Here is a 22,883-nt window from a genome sequence, read left to right as displayed (position 1 = left end):
ATGGATGTTCAGATTGGACTCTGAGCAAAGTGTCTGCCTGTGGGGGCAAAGGGTGAGAGAGGCATGAGTGAATTCTGCAGATGGCAGATTGTTCATTAGTGGAAATTGTGCCTAACCCCATTTATTCTCAGGCATCGAGAGTTGTGTGATCAAGTTGTATGGTCTCTGGGGAAGAAAGCTGGGAGAGGGTTTTTGAGAATTGTCCATTGAACTAATTAATGGGCTTGTTGTCTCTTTGAAGGAGAGTATAGGGCTTCTGTTTTAGAAACTGAAGCTGACTCCCTTCTGAGCCGGTTCTGATGGAATTTGACGGTCAGGAGGAAATCAGAACAGACGGTGGGGCATGCTGGGTTAGGTGGACGGACTTCGGAGCCCCACAGCCCGCCACTCAGCAGCTGTCAACCCGTTCCTCCACTTCCTTCTCCGCGATGATGCAGATAATGTTGGCTACCTGATAGTATCTCAGGAGGACTGGGAAATTTTACCCTTGCCAAACAAACTGTGTTTGACACATAATTAGCACTCATTAACTGATAAATACTGCTATGATTGTGATGAATAGTTAGTGTGCAGTAAGGTTTGGGGTCCTCCATTCATGATGGGAACTAACCAGAGTTGGAGACACAGGCCTTCTGTCCTGAGGGCTTTTCAGTTCTGACTTGATGAGTATTTTATAAGGGGAGGTGTTACTGGGCCCCAGCTCAGCATAGACCAATGGAGATGGTTGTCTGATGGATGGCAAGTGGCACCCAGGCCTTGGCAGGAGTTTGCGACACTCCAGTTCCCTGTGTTGAAGGCCACAACAGATGAGTCTGCTCAATTCTGGATTTCTGTTTGGCTCTGACAGTTGGGTTTGGAGCCTCTGCTTGTGGCATTGTGGTAAAGCAGAAGGGGAATGGAATTTGGAATGAGGGGATCTGGTTTCAAGTTCAGGCTCCAACCTTTAGCTGTGTGAACTTGAGTCAGTCACAGCTTTTCTGAGTTTCAATTTCCTCATCTGTAAAATTATATGTTGGTGGTGAGGTCATCATCATTATTATCTCAACTAGGAGAATGTATGTGAAAGAGCTTTGTAAAACGCAAATCCCATAATTTGTTTAAATCCATTTCCCCCCCAGAAATAGACGGCTCATAAAAGAATGTGGACTTTATTTATGTGTGATTCCATCTGGGTCCCACCTGATGATGTTGTCTTACAACTTTCTGAGATTTCCTTTGGCTCCCCATTAATTTGGCTTAAAAAATAAATCAGACCAAAAGATAGGATGGCCAGGCCTTGACTACTCAGACTCAGGGCTCTTAAGGCTGGTTCTAACTTGTCCAGGATCTGTCGGGATGTACTTAGCAGAAATGCCTCACCTCCGAGACAGTTTGAACCAAATGCTGGAAATTGCAGAGTTCTTAGCAGCTGAGCATATGAAAGTAAAAGGAAATTTCTATTTTCATTTTCTCAGGCTTTTTGCTCCCCACCGCCCCCATCTCCTCATTTTAGTTTTGTGAGTGGTCACAGTCCAGGATAGCAATGCTGGGGAAAGTGATTATTTGATTCCTTTTGAAATAGTCATTTTTTTAAAGGATGGAATGAAGCAGCATGATTACATATTTAACAACCGCTAGATATTTTGGATGCAGTCACTCATTGGACAAATATTTATTGAGCACCTACTATATGCCAGTCACTGCTAGGCACTGGGGATACCACAGTGCAAAAGGCAGACAAATCCTGCTCTCCCACACCTTACTGTTTAGTAGGCTCTCAAGCATTATGTAAACAAATCCACAGAATAGATTTACAAACCTAACTGACAAGTGCCGTGAAGAAGAAAGTGTATGAAAATGTTGACGGGGTTGGGGGGGTGGGGGGAAGGTTGACAAGGAATCTAACTTATTTTTATTTTATTTTTTTGCGGTACGCGGGCCTCTCACTGTTGTGGCCTCTCCCGTTGCGGAGCACAGGCTCCGGACGCGCAGGCTCGGCGGCCATGGCTCACGGGCCCAGTCGCTCTGCGGCATGTGGGATCTTCCCGGACCAGCACAAACCCATGTCCCCTGCATCAGCAGGCGGACTCTCAACCACTTCACCACCAGGGAAGCCCAAGGGATGTAACTTAGATTGGAGGGTTCAGGAAAGTCTTCTGTGAGAAGGGTCATTTAAGCCAAGAAGTTAATCAGGTAGTGGCTACAGCAGGTGCTAAGGCCCTGAGGCGGGAAAGAAGGAAGGAAGGCCCCTGTAGCTAGAGCTTAGCAGGGGGATGGCACAGTCCCGAGGAACCTCATTAGTGATTCTGGATTTTATCCAAGGGGACTTCTCTTTAAGACCATGAGAGCTGGTCGTGATAAATGAGTTCAATCAGGCTGTTCTCCCTGGAGACAGAGTTTGCCAACCCAGAACCATGGCTCATCCCCAGTGAAGTGATGCTTAGGGCCATTTGTAAAACAAGGGGTCTGTGTTGTTCTTTAGAAAAAGCGAAATATACATGAAGTCACACCAGGTCAGTCTTCTCGGGAAGACGGGCAGAAAATGAGAGGAATTTGTCTTTATGGCACAAACTGGGTGACTCAGAACTAACTCCCCGAAGTCAAATGAAAGGAGTGCGGCCTACGCTCGCCTGTATAAAATATCTTTTCCCAGTGGCTGCATTAGAAGAAGATCCGAACCTTGGATTGGGGACTTTTGTTCTCTAAAGGCCAGATCTCTGGTAAACAGATGATGGGAAAGCCAGAAAGGAAGGTTAGGAGGTCAGGATCTCTGCACTGGTTTCCACATCCTGCTACATTCCAGGAGAGTTTTGCCTGATAAAGTCATAGCATGTCTGAACCGGAAGGAACCTCAAGGATCAAGTCATCCACCCCTTATTTTGTGGGGATAGGGCACTGATGGGGGGGATGGCCATGACAGCAGCCATCACACTAGCCTACCTCAGAAGGGTCAGTGTTTTCCGTTTGGCGAGGGCTGATTGGAAACTGGCTGCTGAAAACTGCATCAGACACGGAGGCTCAGGACCTAAGCCTTGTGTCCTGATTTGATGTCTTGAAAGGCCTCTTACCTGTGGTTCAGCCTTACAGAGACCCTCAAATGTTCATAAGATCTTCACTGGGCTCCCAGGGGTCAAGGGCCTTCTCCAAGGTGAGGCCAGAGCCCTGTGGGTGCTGGGAGACTGGGCGTACTCTGCTCCTGGAGGGCTTGGACTTCTCATCAAGGAAGGTCTCTTAATGTCAAAGCCATGGACTGACCTTGGGATGATGGTCCAATTTTTAGTATATACCTTGGTTTAGAAAATACCTAATAGTAAAAAACATCTCTGAGGTTAGTGCTACTTGAAAATGAGTTCATACTTTCTTCATCACAATAGCGTCTATTCACTCGAAAGATAGTTGTACGTCTCCACGTGAAGCTTGATATTTATTCAGGTCACGTGTAATGCTCACTAGGCAGATGAATTTGATGACCCACTGCAGTCATTGGCTGGCTTCCCCCAAGCATTGGTTGCCCATAAATTTGGAACCACTGGTTTTAGAAGCACTGGCCTGTAAATCAGCCACCCAAAGGGGCTAACCCTAATAGTCAATTTCCTGGCTGGGAGGAAATGAACCAGTATAAACCTATACTATTGTATTTTAAAATATTCTTTGTTGCTTTTTTCAATTACGAAAGTAATTCAAGCTCATTGTATAAACCAAAAACATTACAGAAATGTAATACTGTGAAGTTTGGTATGCAGTATCTCAATATTTTTGTGTGTAAATAGCATATTAATTGTTAAGATTTTTATAGAAATAGGATGTTTCTGTACATAATGTTCTCTAAGTGTGTGTTTTTTTAAATTGGTGACTTACTTTAGGGAAGCAGCAGGAGACAGTGGGAAGAACATTGGGTCTGCTTTAGGGTTTGAGTCCTGGCTCTGTATTACACTATTGATAGTTGGATGACTAGTAATACAGTCATGTATCAGTTGGGTGATCCCAGGTAAGTCACAGATCTTTCTAAACCTCAGTTTCTTAGTCTCTAAAATGGGGACCAATATAGGGTTGGATACTTGCCTTCCTTTTTCACAAGGTTATTGTAAGGATCCAGTGAGATGGTATATAGAAAAGAACTCATTGTAAACCACAATGTATTACATAACTATAAAGGATCATTATTATTGAAACTTACGATTTTTGCCTTCTTTCCTTTTTAAATGCTTTGATCCACATTAGTGAATACTTAATCCAGTGGTAACTTACTCAGTGGTTTCCTTGGAGACAGATGGTAACTAAGCCAGCTCTCCTCTCCTTTTTTCCAGGTCACTCCTGGAAGCAAGGCTGCTACAGCTAATTTATGTGTTGGAGATGTAATCACAGCCATCGATGGGGAAAATACCAGCAATATGACGCACTTGGAAGCTCAGAACAAAATCAAGGGCTGCACAGACAACATGACTCTCACAGTAACCAGGTGAGGCCCGTGGAAACACTCGCTCATTTCTGGTCGACTGGAAGCTGCTTGTGGGCAGGGACTAATTCACCTATTTCAGGATCCCCTACCCACCCAGCTCAGTGCCTTGTATGGTGTAGGCAGGCAGAAGGTCTGTGGAACTGAAATTTCAGGTTGCTCCTTTTCCTCTCTAATTTTCACAGTGCTCTTCATAGTGTGGGCATCTTTCTCTAAGATATTTGCATTTTCATTTGACCTAACACAACTAACCAAAATTTTGAGGTAGTGAAATCAGTATAATGAAGTGAAAACCATCTTGTACACTTCAGAGCCCTACCCCCATGGGAGGTGCACTATTACTATCCCCTCAAAAGCACATTTATCCCTCATTCTTGTCTCCATTTCTATCTCAGTCCACATCTTCTCCTTCAAGACATTCATTCATTACAGATTGATTTTTTTTGATCCATTTACCAACACGTTGAATAGCTCCATCTTGTATATATCTGGCCTTGTGCTGGGCCCTGTGAAAATAAAAGGATAAGTATAAATATTCTTTACCCGTAAGAGTGAAAAAATGCTACACTAATGAAAACTGAGACAAGACCTAGAGAGTTGCTGTGTGAATGGTACAAGGAAATTCTTTCCAAGCTCAGAAAAGGAGGCATCACTTTTGTTTGGTCCAGACACACTTCACGAACAAGTTGGTTATCTGGTCTGGATCGGGAACACTGGATGAGATAGAGGAGCTCATTCCATCCTGAGCAGAGGTGGGGCGGCATCAGGCATGCCCAGGAGCATGGAGGAGGCCAGTGTGGCTGGGTCAGCAGTACAGAGTGCAGTGGGGGAGGATGAGGCTGGAAGAAAGACAGCAGCTTGGGAAATCCCTCAGGGCTGAGCGCACACAGCCATCAGACATGATGTCATGAGGTTGGTGCTTCCGAAAATCACACTGATAGCAAAATGGAGGGGAAGGCGGGGGCAGAGTGCTAGTTCAGAGGCTAGCAGTCGGGCAAGAGGGGACACTTTCCCACTCCGTTTTTAGTATATTTTATTTATTTAGCATGCATGAAACCACAGCTTTGTCAATCTGTTGCAGATCTGAACAGAAAATCTGGTCTCCGCTGGTGACAGACGAAGGGAAACGTCACCCATACAAGATGAATTTAGCCTCTGAACCCCAAGTAAGTACTTGCCCACCATGGCCCTTGCTCTCAGCACCCAGAGGCCTTTCTGCTTTTGACACCGCTAGGCACACTCCCGTTTTTCCTGCCCTGGAGGCAGGGGATAGGACGCAGGGGGAGGGCCCTCCTCTGACACTGCTGGGACCTGGCTCTTGTTAGGTTCTTTCCGTAAGGGAACTGCGGGAGGAAGGGGCTGGAAAACCCCAGGGCAGTGACGCCAGGGCCTTGGCTGGACACAGCGGGTAGGAAGGGGATACGGGAAGCGGGTGGAAGCTTTCCTGTGCAGAATAGGGTGGCAGAACCACGGCAAAATAGGGGTGCTGACTCAGTTCATTATGGATTGCAGATGCAAATGAATCATGCCAGGGACAAAAAGAAGTTTGGGTCCTGAGGCCTAGAGCCTAGAGGAACTACAAGGAAATTTAGTAGTAAACCCAGACATTCCCCGCCCCACCCCGGGTCCCGGGTCCCGGGTCCTGGGTCCCGGGTCCTACCGCCTGGTTTCCAAGAGCCTTAGGATGGGAATCTCTACTTTTCTTACAGTGAGATCTTAAAATTACTAAAATAAAGTGGTAGTTCATATTGGAAAATCTGATAGGGAGTCAATGCACAATTTGTTGGCCAAATAGAATTCCCTGGATGGGAGACTGTCCTGAGATCCCATATTTGTACATAATAGATTATAAGTGATTGTATTTCTTCTTTAACTACATCTCCTAAATTATCTACAATGCATGGGTAGTCTTTAGAAACAAGGGGAGAAACTTAGAGAAGAATGTTTAGAACATCTTTGTAAAATTCCTCACTCCTGATATGCTACTTTTCACAAAGTGTGTCTCTCGGATAAATTAATGAGTTGTTAGTAGGTAAGTCAATAACGGCTTTTGAAAACTCCTTTTAGACTCGTTTGTGATTGTTATACATTTAGCCCCAATTGAAGATTTGAACTTCAATTTTTTTTTCTAAATTTGGGACACTTGCATTTTTATGGTGTATTGAGGTATACTCAAAAGATAACATATAGCTAGTTATCTTTTATACCTAAAACAGAAACTTGTATGAAATTGAACTCACTGGGTACATTAGTGTGGGTAAATCGAGTGGTTGTATGTGAATCGTTATTTTCTCAAATGTCTTCCGTTAAACTGTCAGAAATGCAGTCACAGAAAATTTTTCCCATTAATATAATAAAAATAATACTTAGTCCTAAGAGTCACTTTAAGGATCATTTTGCATCTGGCATCTCAAAACTGACATGACCATATTATTCTGTACAGCCCCTCTAAGGAAAGTTCATGAAATGGCATTCAGTCTATAAACTGGCAGTTGTGCAAACTAATTTAAAACATGCCACAGTCAATTCCAATTTCCTAGGGAGTTCTCAGCCACTTCATTAAATTTACTATAAGTGTTGTTTTAATGTGTTAAGTCCTTGTATGTTTTATAATATGTAAGGAATGATTTTGTTTTAATGTGGTCTATCTAAAATCCGAGTTTCCACTTCAGTAAGGCAATGCTTACATTTTAGTTATACTTTTTATATGTATTATACTTGAATTTTCATCTTAAACATATAATCTGAGTACCTATATTAATCTTTTGAAGGTAGTTTTCTTCAGATTAAAAAAAAATCTCCAACACTTTAACATCTAACTTGACTATACATTTCTTTTGATTCCAGTAATTCTTTGTTCATATGAAAAACTTCCCACCTCTCATTTTTCCAAAATCTTCCACTTCCAGTCATTCTAAAACAGAGGAATGAGTAAGAGCAGAGTTCATCTATAACTAAAGGATTTGTTCATTCATGTAAGGCTAGCCCACACCCCAGCTTATCTGAGGTCAGTGTAGTTACACACCTAGTTTCTATTTCCTCATTATTGAGTTTCCTTGGAGACATAAATACAAAGCCCAAACAATGACATCATCCCTTCCAAAAGGCAGGCCCTGAATTAACCGCCCGACTTCTGGAAAGACCAGTATTCACATGGGGTTAGAGATACTCCTTTTATATACGAAACAGATACATTCTTAGGAGATTCTCTATAAAGAACAAAATCAGAATTTCCAACCTGCATTTTCCACTGACTTCCATTCTAACTGAAAATGTGTTTCTATGGAAGGAGAAGGGAATGACACTGTGACTGTCTGCTGTGTGCTGGGCACTGGGCAATGGCTAAGAAAGAAGTATAACTTGCCCAAAGCCGAGCAGGAAGCAACAGGGGTAAAACTGAGCCAAGACAGAAATATGAGGGCTCTTCCCTGGTGCTCAGCATCCTAAGATGCTCCTAAGGAATTGCTGTGGGGAAGGAGAGAGGAGGAAAGAATTGCAGTCCTGGCTGCCGCTGTCCACCTGCCCCACAGAGCTGCACGGTAGCCACTGACGGGGGCCAGAGTCCCAGGCCACCCTTCGGGAAGTCTGCTGCCGTTAATGACCCCTTCTTATTCCTTGGGGTAGTTGTGCCGTAGAACGTAACCATTCTTTGATTACTGCTGAAGTTATTTTCTTAACTAATTATACTTCCCCTTTGGTGAACAAGCTGTGTGTACTGAGCTTTTTTCCAACGTGGATAAAGTCAGCTCAACGTAATGTATACAGTAAAACCGCACTGATTCCGACTTGTTGAAGAGGGAGACTATCTGAATCATCATAAACACATTTTCATGTTGTCTCTTAAGTCAGTACACAGTGAATTAAGCTGGCGGTTTTCATCATCGTTTTCTAAGAAAGTGTGAAAGACTCGAAGGTTTAGTGAAGAAAGAGAGAAAAAAAAAAAGGGCGGGCAGTCGTTCTGGGCCTGGGTGTTAACAAGGAGTACAGGATTCAGGAGGATTTCTGGGAGACCCAGAAAATAGGACGCACATCGAGTTTAGTAGGCTGCACAGAGTACGCCCTCACCTGCGAGCAGGGTTTGAACCAGAACACCCATGCGGAAAGCATCTTGCTGAGTCATCAGAAAAGCTGTGACTTTTTTCAAAAAGTTTTTTAAAGTTTTTAGTTTAAAAAGTTTTCGGGGGTGTTCTTAAAGTAGCTCCTAGGTGTTGCAGCTGTAGTGATTATCCACCAAGTCCTGGCAGTCCAGTGTGGAGGTGGAGGGCGCTTCCTCAAATTACAGAAAGAGGGGAATGAGCACAGGAGGAACTCAAAGTCCTTTCCTGCAGCTCCCCCTGAGCACAGCTCTGTAGCAGGTATCCCCCAGCCTTCCATCTGATCAGCCTTGGCCTTCTCCCACACAAAACACCAGATCAGTCATTCCCCGTAGCCCCTTCTGCCAGCGCACTGAGGCTTCTCTGCCTAGTCAGCAGCTGCTTCACTGGTGACACAACAACCCTCTTATCTTGCTTCTCTAAACCGCTCCTTCCTGGGGAATTCAGCTCCACCTTTTATCGTCTCCTGCTCCGCACCAAAGTGATGCCAGTTCCTCTCTTCCTGGTACTTAATCCCTCTGGAAATGTGCCCTGAAAGGGCGTTTCAGCTCTGACTTGGATCCTGACAGCCCAGGGCATCAGGAGGTGTCCTGCCCAGGGGTACCCAGCAGGAGATCAGGCTCTGCTGGGCCTCAGGGAAGAACCGGATGAAACTGCACACGTGCCCGGCTTGTGCAACGTCCTGGGTCTTGCCCCATGTCAGGTGGGTTTGTCAGAACCCCTCAGCTAGCTTGGCATTGAGCCAGGGCCATCATATCTCTCTCTCCCTGGCACTCAGCCTGTACCGTCCATCTAGGGGTGCATATTGGACACACACCCCTGATTTCTCCTCTGATCTCTGCCCGCAGGAGGTCCTACACATAGGAAGCGCCCACAACCGGAGTGCCATGCCCTTTACCGCCTCACCTGCCTCCAGCCCTGCCCCCAGGGTCATCACAAACCAGTACAACAACCCAGCTGGCCTCTACTCCTCTGAAAACATCTCCAACTTCAACAACGCCTTGGAGTCAAAGACGGCAGCCAGCGGGCAGGAGATGAATGGCAGAGCGTAAGTAGGCCCGTGCAGTCTGCTCTGGGCCAGTGCTGGAAGAGGCTTTTCACACCAGGACAGGCTCGTGCAGGCAGCGGGGAGAAGGTTCAGCCACTAGCCCTGGGAGAAAAATGCCTACTTTAGCACAGTTCTTTCTGTGTTCATTTTCCTCATCTCTAAAAAGGGGGTAATACCACCTGCCTTGTAGGGCTGTTGTAGAATAAGAAGTAACCTGTAAAATACCAGTACCGTGTCTGACACACCAACTGAGTATTCACCGAGACCTGTTATTATTATCCTGGTTTCCGTGGTCACTGTCTTCTTCTAAGTGACCATTTTCCTTCCTTGACAGCTCTGCTGCTTCCCAAGAAATCCTTCAGTTTTTATAGTTTGGGCTTTCTGCTTACGATCGCCATTCGGTCTGAGCACGAGAAGAGTGCCTGAATGCAGTTTGCGGTGAAGCATTGTTTGCCTTTTTCCCTCAAGTGGCCCAGTAGAGATAATAGAAAGAAGTCCATGAGGATATAAATGTGTGTCTGTTAGAACAGGTTCAGGTCTGGGGCAGAGGCAGAGGTGGGCTTGCCCAGGGGAGAGGAAGGGTTGCAGGTGGCCAGGGTGGAGAGGTCTAAGGAAGCATCTTGCTTAGGGCTGGGGAGGCCTGTCGCCTTTGGCCACAGCTGCCTCTAAGTCTTTATCCAAAGGCTCCTCTGCATCTTCCCAGCAGAGGGGGCCCAGAGTCAACTCCCTCCCAAACACTTTGAAGATGAATCCAGAAACACTGGGAATCCCACAGCCCATGGTAGAGAACTGAGTTTGAGGACAGAGAGTAAGAGATGGGATCAGTTGTCTGTGGTGGAAAACAGGAGGGACTAGGGCACGAGTTACCACCTCACATGCCCAAAGGTGGCAGGGAAGATAAGGACTCAAGGACAGAGCTCTGAGTACAGACAAGGGGGAGCAGAGCGACCCATGGCAGCTGGACAGTGCGTGCCCCGTCCAGAGGGGGAACCACTCCTTGGTTCCAGCCAGACACCACATGCAGGCCTGGGATTCCCACTTCTGACGATTCATTTCATCAAACCAGAAGGCAGAAAGCTTTTCATCTGAAATCCCCTGATTTTTAGATGTTGCTGACAGTCAGACTTGTTGGAATCTACCATGTGCTCCAAACTTGATTGATCTCGGAGGATCTTTTCCGCTCGGAACCCTCAGTTCTTTTTTTTTTTTTTAAATTGAAGTATAGTTGATTTACAATCTTCTGTTAGTTTCAGGTATTTATATGTATAAAGTGATTCGGTTTTTTATATGTATATATATATATTTTTTTCAGATTCTCGTCCATTATAGGTTATTACGAGATACTGAATATAGTTCCCTGTGCTATACAGTAAATCTTTGTTGTTTATTTATTTTATATATGGCGGTGTGTATCTGTTCTGTACTCTTAATTTATCCCTCCCCCCTTCCCCTTTTGTAACCATAAATTTTTCTATGTCTGTGACTGTTTTGTAAATAGATTCATTTGTATTATTTTTCAGATTCCACATGTGATATCATATAATATGTCTGACTTACTTGACTTAGTATGATATTATCTAGGTCCATCCATGTTGCTGCAAATGGCACTATTTCATTCTTTTTTATGGCTAAGTAATATTCAGGGGTATGTGTGCGTGCATGCGCGCGCGCGCGTGTGTGTGTGTGTGTCACATCTTCTTAAACCAAACGTCTGTTGATGGGCACTTGGGTTGTTTCCATGTCTTGGCTATTGGAAATAGTGCTGCAATGAACACTGGGGTACATGTATCTTTTCGAATTAGAGTTTTCATCTTTTCTAGATATATGCCCAGGAGTGGGATTGCTGGACCATATGGTAGCTCTATTTTTAGTTTTTTAAGGAACCTCCACTGTTCTCCATAGTGGCTACACTAATTTACATTCCCACCAACAGTGTAGGAGGGTTCTCTTCACACCCCTCTGCAGCATTTGTTCTTCGGAGACTTTTTTTTTTTACTTTGCTTATTTTTGGCTGCATTGGGTCTGTTTGTTGTTGGGTCTTCGTTGCTGCATGCGGGCTTTCTCTAGTTGCGGTGAGTGGGGTCTACTCTTCGTTGTGGTGCACGGGCTTCTCATTGTGGTGGCTTCTCTTGTTGCAGAGCTCGGGCTCTAGAGCACAGGCTTCAGTAGTTGTGGCGCATGGGCTTAGTTGCTCTGCGGCATGTGGGATCTTCCTGGACCAGGGCTTGAACCCGTGTCCCCTGCGTTGGCACCAGGGAAGTCCCTCCTTGTAGACTTTTTGATGATGGCCATTCTAACTGGTGTGAGGTGATGCCTCACTGTAGTTTTGATTTGCATTTCTCTAGTAATTAACAATGTTAAGCATCCATTCATGTGCCTGTTGGCCATATGTATGTTGCCTTCGGAGAAATGTCTATTTAGGTCTTCTGCCCATTTTTTGAGCTGTTTGCATATTTTGGAAAGTAACCCCTTGTCAGTCGTATTGCTTGCAAATACTTTCTCCCAGTCTGTAGGTTTATCTTTTTGTTTCATTTAGGGTTGGAATCCTCAGTTCTTATACTAGCTCTGAAGCCCATTTTGCTGTTCAATTTCTTCTCAATTCACCTTTAACAAGACTGCCCAGCTGTTAGGGTGGTTAAATGGCAAACCCACTGCTGCAGATGTAGGTTAGGACAGGTTAAGGCACAAGAGGTTCCAGACTACTTAAATGTTTGGAAAGAGCTATTGTGGGGAGCCCCTTGGTCTCGAGAGCCCCTTGATCATACTGTGCACATAGTCCTTCTCCCCGAAAAAGAGAGGCAGGTGTTTGGGGCACCTGCTGCACGCAGGTCCCTGTGCCCAGCACTGAGAGGGCCTCACAATTTCCTTTTAAGCTTCGCAGGGCCTAGCAGGGGAGACTTTCTGCCGTGTGACTTTGGCTTTACAAGATGTTAAAGGTCACCAGCATTTACTGTAGTAACCAAGGCAAAGTGGCTACTAATGCTTCTTTGTCCTTCAATTCTGAGTCCTGCCGGGCCCTACTGGCTTCAGATGATGAGGATGCCCTTCACGGTGACGGTGGGGGCCTATGGGGTACCTGAGAAAGAGCGCCATGCTGGGCCCCCCTAAGCTTTCCACGGACATACCCCGAAGGGAAGCTTTCTCCCAAGCAGCTCAGTGGGGAGTTGAGTGGTGGAAACACCGAGAGCCGTGATCCCCATTCTTTGCTGCTTTTGTGCTGGGGGAGGCTGAGAACGTGACCCTCTTTTACTGTCCCAGAGTGGAATGTTCCACGATCTGGATTTAATAACCCAGGAAATGACACATCCTTAACTGAAAGGCTGCTATGCATTGGCAGAAATATGTGCCAGGGAAGTATTTTTAGTATGGCCTTGGCCGTTATTCTTTAATTAATGTCTTCTTTCTTCTCTCCTGCTCCCCGCATGTTCCCTCCCTCCAGTCTGAAACAATTCAATCTCTACTGTCTGGACACTGTGCGAGCCTTTCCTGCAGCCCCTCTCCCCTCCTGTGGCAGACTTTCTTGGCTACAGCAGCCTCTGAGTCTTTAACACAAGTCTCCGTCCAGATTTTCTCAGCAGAGGGGTCCCAGCTCCTGCTCTATCCCAAACTCTCTGAGGATGAATCCAGCACCAGTGGGAATACCGGCAACCCCTGGCGGAGGAAATGCCCTGTGCGTGGGTCTCTGCTTACTGGTCTGTTCCTAGAGAGGCCACTTGTGCATATCAGTGAAGGAAGATTCTCGTGCAAACCCAGCAGCTACCGGGTCATGTTGCCGCTCTGTCAGCAGAAGTCACAAGCGCTCACCCGCCACTGTTTAGTCTGTGAAATTCGCTGAGGTTACAGAACTGGCTCACTTCATTCTTTGCATCTGAGGTCATCACGGATACCCTGGGGCGCACTCTGAGTTTCTTTGTCGCATGCCCTTCAAAGCAGCCTGGTGTGTGTGTGGCCGTCTGTCTTGTAGGATTTCCCAGGGCTCCATCCCCGTCAGACAAGAACACAGACAGCGTTGCCACTGCCAAATTCAACGGGGAAGACAGGCAAGAGGTGCCCGCCATCTGCCTCCTGTTCTCCCAGCACACACGGTTGAGTGGGAGGGCCTCTGGGTCAGTTCAGCTTAACAGTCGTTTACTGAGTGCCTACTGTGTGTACCAAGTGGGTGGAGGAAATGTGTCTCTGATCAGCAGAAAGCTTTCACCTGCCCTCTGACCCCCTTCCACTGAGTTTAGGGGCTCTGGTCATTTTCTGGTGATTTGGGGCCTGGATTTCATTATATACGTGATACTGCTGGATACTTTCTTAAAGGTGCAGGCTTTATAGATAGAGGGGCCTGAGCTTGAATTCCAGCTCTGCCTTTTGCTAGCTGTGGGACCTCGGGCAAACCACTTAACTTCTGAAACTCAGTCTCTTCATCTGTAAAGCAGATAATACGAACTACCTCACCACCAGGTTACTGAGAAATTTCAGTGCAATGTGCAAAAAACTATCATCCAGCCTGGGGCCTGGCCTCTGGTGGTGCTCGGTAAATGCTACTTGTTACTGATTTCAGCACGCATAAGGAGCTCCATACCCATCACTTCTCAGTACTTGGGGCTCCAGAGGGCGGAAGCATGTAGACAAATGTCATGGAGAAGATTTTGCTGTAACTTAGGGTAAGTTTCTTTCTTTCCCAGCACTGTAGCTTAAGTTCAGCCAACCAGTACAACTGATGGCCTTCCTGATGGAGTGGTATTCGTGGAATAAGCAGTTGGGCTCCCGTAGCCACCACAACAGTCCCAAGATACTGGCTCTTACAATTTGTGCTCTCGGGTGATCCCCCCATGAACTCACGAGGCAGATTTCTAAGCAGGTACAGTGGAAATAAAGGGAAGCATTCATTGTTCTTTGTTCAGTTGATACCAGAGGGATTATATTAGCCCTGACTCACTGGAGCTTGGTCAGAAGAAAACCTCCATCATGAAGGTGGCTGCTTGCCCCTCTAACTAAACTTGCCCACGGCCCACAGAGAACTGGCCTGGGGGCCTGGATGTTCCTCCCTCTTCTCCTGGTGCCCAAAATTACTCCTCTGGTTTCTTATTAGATCCAACATCTAGGCCTTTGAAGATTAAAACTTAGGGAACACTCTGACCAGGCTCCCCTTCCAAAAATGATTACATAGGGTTTCTCAGAACTGCATATTTGGTGAACACTGGGGTAACGAGGTTGGGGCAGCTCAGACATGAACAGTTTTTCTGAGTCAGCCTACATCCTTTCTCCCCACCTACATAAAAATCACATACTAAAATGTCCTCTACATCATTTCCAGTTAGTGTCTAGCCTCCATCATTTGGAGAAAATTTGTCTTAAACTTAACTAAACTTTGTAGATTCACATTGCACTTATAGGGCACAAAACAGAGAAATCCCCTATAGCTTTCACCCAGTTTCCATCAATGGTAACATCCTGAAAACCATAAGCATGAAATCAAAACTAGAATATTGACATTTATATGGCCAAGATACAGAACATTTCTATCACCACAGAAATTCCTCAGGTTTCCCTTTTACAGCCACATCCACTTCCCTCCCACCCCTGCACCCCACTTTACCCCTGGCAACCCACTAAGCTGCTCTCCATTTCTGCAATTTTATTATTTCCAGAACGTTATTAATGGAATCACACAGTATGTAACTTTCGGAGATTGACTTTTTTTACTCAGAATCAGTCACTGGAGATTTATCTGATTTTAGTTAGGTTGTTTTAGGTACCAGTAGTTCCTTTTTTTCTGTTCTAAAGATATGTATTTTTTAATTGTGGTAAAAAACACATAGCATAAAATATACCATCTTAACCATTTTTCAGTATAAAGTGCAGTAGTGGTAACTACATACATATTATTGTACAGCAGATCTCTAGAAATTTTTTGTCTTGCAAAACAGAAACTCTCCACCCACTGAACAACTCCACTTTCCCTCCTCTCTCCAGCCCTTGGCAACCACCATTCTATTTTCTAAGAGTGACTACTTTAGACACCTCATATAAGTGGAATCATGCAGTATTTGTCTTTCTGTAACTGGCTTCTTTCACTTAGCATAATGTCCTCAAGGTTCTGGGACAGGATTTTTTTTTAAAGGCTGAATAATATCCCTTATCTGAATATACTACATTTTCTTTATCCATTTATCTGTCAGTGGACATTTAGGTTACTTCCACCTCTCAGCTATTTACTGTAAACAATGCTGCAGTGAACATGAGTATGCAAATATTTCTATGAGAGCCTGATTTTTATTCTTTTGGATATATACCCAGAGGTGGGATTGCTGGATCATACAGTAGTTCTATTTTTAATTTTTTGAGTGATCTCCATAGTGTTTTCCATAGTGCTATACCATTTTACATTCCCACCAACAGTGCACAGGGTTTCAGTTTTTCCATCCTCATCAACACTTGTTATTTTCTGGTTTTTGGTTTTGGTTTGGTTTTTGGTAGCATCTATCCTAATGGGTGTAAGGTGATATGTCTCATGGCTTTGATTTGTGTTTCCCTGATGAATAGTGATGTTGACCATCTTTTCACATGGTTGTTGGCCATTGTGTTTCTTTTTGGAGAAACGTCAGTTCAAGTCCTTTGCCCATTTAAGAAACCTGGTTATTTGGGGGTTTTTTGGTTGTGGAGTTGTAGGAATTCTTTATATATTCTGGACATTAACTTCTTAACAGATACATGGTTTGCAAGTATTTTCTCCCATTCTGTAGATTGCCTTTTCACTGTTGATTGTTTCCTTTGTTATGTAGAAGCTTTTTCGTTTAATGTAGTCCCACTTGATTTTGATCCCTGTGCTTTTGCTGTCATATTCAAGAAATCATTGCCAAGACTAATGCCATGAAGCTTTCCCCTGTTTTCTTCTAGGATTTTTACGGTCTCATAAAAAGGTCTTACAATAAGCCTTCAATTCATTTTTAGTTGATTTTTGTATATGGTGCGATAAAGGTCCAATTTCATTCTTTTGTACACAGATACCCAGCTTTCTCAATACCACTTAATGAACAGAATATCCTTTCTGCGTTGTGTATCCTTAGGACCCTCATCAAAGATCATTTGACCTTATATGCCAGGGTTTATTTCTGGGCTGCATATTCTGTTCCTTCTGTCTATATGTCTGTATTTATGCAAGTACCATACTGTTTTGGTTACTGTAGTTTTGCAGTATGGTCTCCTCTCCACCCCACCCCCCACACCTGTTTGTTTGTTTTGGCCCTGCCATGCCGCCTGTGGGATCTTACTTCCCTGACCAGGGATCAAACCCATGCCCCCTGCATTGGAAGTGTGGAATCTTAACCACTGGACTGCCAGGAAAGTCCCCTCCACTATGTTTTGACGTCAGGAAGTGTGATACCTCTGGTCTTGTTTTTCTTCTTTAATATTTCTTTGGCTATTTGGGGTTCTTTGAGATACCATATGAATATTAGGATTTTTTTTTCCTGTTTCTGCAAAAAATGCTGTTGGGATTTTGATAGGGATTGCATTGAATCTGTACATCACTTTGAGTAGTATTCACATTTTTAGCAATATTAATTCTTCTAATCCATGAAAATGGATATATCTCCATTTATTTTTGTCTTCTTCAACTTTTTTTTATTATGTTTCATAGTTTTCAGAACAAGTCTTTTGCCTCCTTGGCTAAGTTTATTCCCAAGTATTGTATTCTTTTGTTGCTATTTTAAATAGGATGGTTTTCTTAATTTTCTTTTTGGATCATTCTTTGTTAGTATATAGAAACACAATTGATTTTTGTGTATTGATTTTGTGTCCTGCAACTTCGCTGAATTCCTTTATTAGTTTTAACAATTCTTTTTTTTTTTGGCCACACCCTGTGGCATGCGGGATCTTAGTTCCTTGACCAGGGATCAAACCTGTGCCTCCTACAGTGGAAGCGTGGCGTCCTAACCACTGGACCGCCAGGGAAGTCCTAGTTTTAACAATTCTTTTCATGTATGGAACCTTTAGGGGTTTCCACATATAAGATCATGTCATCTGTGAACAAAGATAATTTTACTTCTTGCTTTCCAATTTGGATGACTTTTATTTCCTTTTCTTACCTAGTTGCTCTGGTCAGGACTTCTAGTACTATGTTGAATGGAAGTGGTGAGAGTGGTCATCCTTGTCTGGTTCCTGATCTCAGAGTAAAAACTTACTTTTTCAATATTGAGTATGATGTTAGATGTAAGCTTGTCATACATGGCCTTTATTATGTTGAAGTAATTTTCTTCTATTCCTAGTTTTTTTAGTGTTTCTATCATGAAAGTACACTGAATTTTGTCAAATGCTTTTTCTGCATCAATTGAAATGATGCTGTGGTTTTTGTCTTCTAATCTGCATTCTGTTAATATAGTGTATTAATTACATTGACTGATTTTTATATGTTGAGCCATCTTTGCATTTCAGAAGCAAATCCCACTTACTCATAGCGTATAACCATTTTAATGTGCTGGTACGCGGGCCTCTCACTGCTGTGGCCTCTCCCGTTGCGGAGCACAGGCTCCGGACGCGCAGGCTCAGCGGCCATGGCTCACGGGCCCAGCTGCTCCGCGGCATGTGGGATCTTCCCGGACCGGGGCACGAACCCGCGTCCCCTGCATCGGCAGGCGGACTCTCAACCACTGCGCCACCAGGGAAGCCCTGCTGAGGATTTTTGCATCAATATTCATCAGGGATATTGGTCTGTAGTTTTCTTTTCCTGTAGTATCTTTGTCTGGTTCTACTATCAGGGTATTGCTGGCCTCACAGAATGAATTTGTAAGTGTTCCCTCCTCTTCAGTTATTTTGGGAAGACTCTGAGAAGGACTGGTGTTAATTTTTCTTTGAATAGTTGGTAGAATTCTCCAGTGAAGCCATCTGGTCCTGGGCTTTTTAGTTGTTACATATATATATATTTTAAAGACCTTTTATGACTTTTTTTTTAAAAAATTTATTTATTTAACTTACTTATTTTTGGCTGCGTTGGGTCTTCGTTGCTGTGTGCGGGCTTTCTCTAGTTGTGGTGAGCGGGGGCTACTCTTCGTTTTGGTGCATGGGCTTCTCATCGTGGTGGCTTCTCTTGTTGCAGAGCATGGGCGCGGGCTTTAGAGCGCAGGCTCAGTAGTTGTGGCGCACGGGCTTAGCTGCTCCGCAGCATGTGGGATCTTCCTGGACCAGGGCTCAAACCCGTGTTCCCTGCATTGGCAGGCGAATTCTTAACCACTGCGCCACCAGGGAAGCCCTGTTGGGAGATTTTTGATTACTGATTCAATCATGTTGTTTATTATAGGTCTGTTCAGATATTTTTTTTCTTTCATGATTCAGTCTTGGTAGGAATTTATCTATTTCTTCTAGGCTATCCAGTTTGTTGGTATATAATTGTTCATAATAGTCTTTTATGATCTTTTTTATTTCTGTCATAGGCATGGTAGTGTCTCCTCTTTCATTTCTGATTTTTTGTTATTTCAGTCTTCTCTCCTTTATTTTTCTTAGTCTAGCTAAGGGTTTGTCAATTTTGTTGATCTTTTCAAAAAGCCAGACTCTTAATTTTGTTCCAGTTTTCCTATTGTTTTTCTCTTTTCTATTTTATGTCTGCTGTAGTCTTTATTATTTTCTTCCTTCTACTAACGTTATTTATTTATTTAAATTTATTTTATTTTATTATTTGGCTGTGTTGGGTCTTCATTGCTGTGCGCAGGCTTTCTCTAGTTGTGGCAAGTGGGGGCTACTCTTTGTTGCAGTGCACGGGCTTCTCATTGCGGTGACTTCTCTTGTTGCGGAGCACGGGCTCCAGGTGCACGGGCTTCAGTAGTTGTGGCACGCGGGCTCAGTAGTTGTGGCTCGTGGGCTCTAGAGTGCAGGCTCAGTAGTTGTGGCACATGGACTTAGTTGCTCCACAGCACGTGGGATCTTCCCGGAGCAGGGCTCGAACCCGTGTCCCCTGCATTGGCAGGCAGATTCTTAACCACTGTGCCACCAGGGAAGTCCCCTTCTGCTAATTTTAGTTTGTTCTTCTTTTTCTTGTTCCTTGAGGTGTAAAGTTTGCTTATTTGAGATCTTTCTTCTTTTTAAATTAGGCATTACTGCTACTGTAATGTTTTCTCAGCTTTTGCTTTGTCCCGTAAGTTTTGATGTATTCTTTTTTCACTTTCATTTGTCTCAAAATATTTTCTAACTTCCTTGTTCATGAGTGGGTTGTTTAATTTCTGCATGTTTGTGAACTTTCCAGTTTTCCTTTTGCTGTTGATTTCTAGTTTCATTCCACTGCGGTCAGAAAAGATACTTGGTGATTTCAGTCTTCTTAAATTTGTGAAGACTTTTTTGTGGCCTAACCTGTGATCTATCTTGGAGAATGCTCTGTGTGCACCTGAGAAGAATGTATATGCTGCTGTTGTTGGGTGTAGTGTTCTGTATGTGTTAGGTACAACTGGTCTATAGTGTGGTTCAGGTCCTCAGTTTGCTTATAAATCTTCTGTCTGGTTGTTCTATCCTCTTTTGTTCCTTTTTATTCCATGGTATGGATATACCACAGTTTGTTTAACCATTCACCCATTGAAGGACATCTGGGCTGTGTCTTATTTTTGGCTATTATGGATAAAGTGGCTGTAAAGATTTGTGAACATGTTTTTGTGTAACCATAAATTTTCATCTCAGGGATGAATGACCAGGAGTACAATTGCTGGGTCATAAGGTAGTTACATGTTTAATTTTAGAGAAACTACCAAAGAGTTTTGCAGAATATCTGTACCATTTTACATTCCCACTTACAATGTTTGATCTAGTTTCTCCGTATCCTCTCCAGCATTTGGTGTTGCCACTATTTTTTATTCTAGCCATTCTCATAGGTGTGTAGTAATGTATCACTGCGGTTTTAATTTGCACTTGCCTTGTGGGTAATGATGTTGAACATCTTTTCATGAGCTTATTTGCCATCAACATATCCTCTAGTCCTTTTCTGGATATCTGGGCTCAGATCACCTCCTGCCTCTCAGCCTCGGCTGTTTTTTCAGAAGCCTCCACCCTCTAGGGAAGAGGGATAGTGTACCCAGTGGAGCCAAAGAACAGATATCAGATGGTGGTGCAATTTATCAATACAGAAGGAAAGGTTTGTATGTAAACAAGTTCTAATTTGTGAGAAATAAAGCCACATGCTCTCCAGTCCACCAGGCTGTCTCCCAGGTTCAAGAATGCCGGCGATGGCTACAAAACAGTTTTCTCAGCAAATCTAACCACTTTATCTTTAGGGGTAAAGACAATTTTACAAGTGCAAATGAATTATTCCAGTTATGTTTACTCACTCATTTTGCATCCACTCATTGTATAACTAGCTCACATGTCATTTTAAAAAGAAAACTGAGGGACTTCCCTGTCAGTCCAGTGGTTAGGACTCAGCACTTTCATTGCCATGGACCCAGGTTCAATCCCTGGTATGGGGAACTAAGATCCCGCAAGCCACGCAGTATGGCCAAAATTAAGAATAAAATTAAATTAAAAAAAAAGAAAGAAAACTGAGGTATAGGTTTTCCCTGGGTAATTCTCCCCAAGTTACTTCTTCCTCTCCTCTCTTTTTCTCTTTCCTGTCAGCCTCCTGGGGCACTTGAAGTACTCAGGTTCCCAGCTGGAAGCAAGGTCAATAACAGCAGTGAAGCTCACGGAATGAACATGCTCTGCTGCTCTCAGGGAAGGTCAAAATTTAAGTAGAAGAGACTTAGCAGCTGGTCACTTGCAACAGGCTGCAGTGGGGGGAAGGGAAGCCACCACCCTTGTTATGTCCACAGCTGCTGGTCCCTGCTCTTGTCTCTCTCCCTCCCACCCTCAGGGGACTGTGGGAGCCTCCCATCCCCAGGTCAGGTGATGGGCCACCATGAGGAGTGGTTTCAACCAAGGCGGGGATAGAAGTCCAGTTTCCTCACTCTACTGTGTTGACACTGGAGGTTACTGGAGGTTGCTCATTATTGCTGGAGTGGGAGTTCTGGCTACCCACATGGCCTCCACAGATTCACTGCAGGCGAGTGGTGGCCTTGTCACTGCTGGGTGGGGGTGACATACGGGCTCCCTACTGGAGCCTGGAGTGTATGACCACTGTCATTCCTTGGGTCCCAAGGTCTCTGGCTGGTCTGCCTTCTTCTGTCCCCCTTTCAGAGTCTTTTTTTTTTTTTAATATAAATTTTATTTATTTATTTATTTATTTTTGGCTCCGTTGGGTCTTTTGTTGCCGCGCGTGGGCTTTCTCTAGTTGCGGCGGACAGGGGCCACTCTTCATTGTGGTGCATGGCCTTCTCATTGTAGTGGCTTCTCTTGTTGCGGAGCACAGGCTCTACGTGCATGGGCTTCAGTAGTTGTGGCACGTGGGCTCAGTAGTTGTGGCTCGCGGGCTCTAGAGCGGAGGCTCAGTAGTTGTGGCGCACAGGCTTAAGTTGCTCCGTGGCATGTGGGATCCTCCTGGACCAGGGCTCGAACCCGTGTCCCCTGCATTGGCAGGCGGATTCTTAACCACTGCGTCACCAGGGAAGTCCGCCGAGTCTTCTTGTGTTCATCTTATATAGAATGTCCAGGGTTTTTAGTTGTGCTTAGTGGGAGGAATAGGGAAACTTATGTCTGCTCCATCTTCCCAGACGGGAAAACGATTTTTATGAAGAGAATGTCTTCTCCTGTCTGGATGCATCTTATAATTCAAGTAATCCCTCTTTGCGTCCCAAACTTTGTCACACACACAGGCGGTTTTAATGCAGAACCAAAGCTGACTTAGTATGTGAGAAAATGATGCCATTAAGGTTTTATCAGCAGTGGGAATTTTTTTCTTATGGCTTCCTTGTTTTAGCTGAGATTTATATACAGATTATTAAGTTGCTGCCATGGGTGATGGCTCAAGTTTAAAAAGAAAAAAATTAAAGAGTCTCTTATGTCCCCACTCTGGTCACTTCACCGTTTTGATGGAGTAGATGCTCATCCCAGGGTTGCTGTTCTAAAACCATGGGTGTGCTTTTCCTCTGTTCTCCTTGACCTTCTTACCTTCACCCCAGCTGCTCTTTTGCCTGGAACAGGCCTTTGTGTCACATAAGGTCTGCCGGCTCAGCTTCTGAAATCCTCCTCTTGGAAACAAGCTCAAGTGGAGTTTTCTTCTGATGTTCTAAAGACCACCAGCCTTAAACACCCAGCTACGTCAGCCACCTCATCAGGCAGAGGGCCACCTGGCTGTGATATCCCTGGGGAGACAGGCCCTGTGGTCAAGGACTAAAAGACGGAAAGAAAACAAACATTTAGGGAACTGGTATACATTCAGCACCAAATCGGACTCAGGGAGAAACAA

General features: G+C 44.3%; 1 protein-coding gene across 1 annotated transcript in view; it reads left to right on the top strand.

Annotated features, from left to right (window-relative positions):
* Window positions 1-22,883, top strand: part of PDLIM1 (PDZ and LIM domain 1) — a 46,079-nt gene that overhangs the window by 11,872 nt on the left and 11,324 nt on the right. Inside the window, exons 2-4 of the mRNA XM_007471595.1 lie at window positions 4,287-4,438; window positions 5,517-5,601; window positions 9,378-9,577. Of these exons, the coding sequence (XP_007471657.1) occupies window positions 4,287-4,438; window positions 5,517-5,601; window positions 9,378-9,577 (437 nt within the window). The remainder of the gene's footprint in view (window positions 1-4,286; window positions 4,439-5,516; window positions 5,602-9,377; window positions 9,578-22,883) is intronic.

The sequence above is a fragment of the Lipotes vexillifer genome, unplaced genomic scaffold (assembly GCF_000442215.2).
Source record: "Lipotes vexillifer unplaced genomic scaffold, Lipotes_vexillifer_v1.1 scaffold325, whole genome shotgun sequence".
In the NCBI taxonomy this organism is placed as follows: Eukaryota; Metazoa; Chordata; class Mammalia; order Artiodactyla; family Lipotidae; genus Lipotes; species Lipotes vexillifer.
The sequence above is the reverse complement of the archived record's forward strand: the minus strand, read 5'-3'. Positions and strand labels throughout refer to the sequence as shown.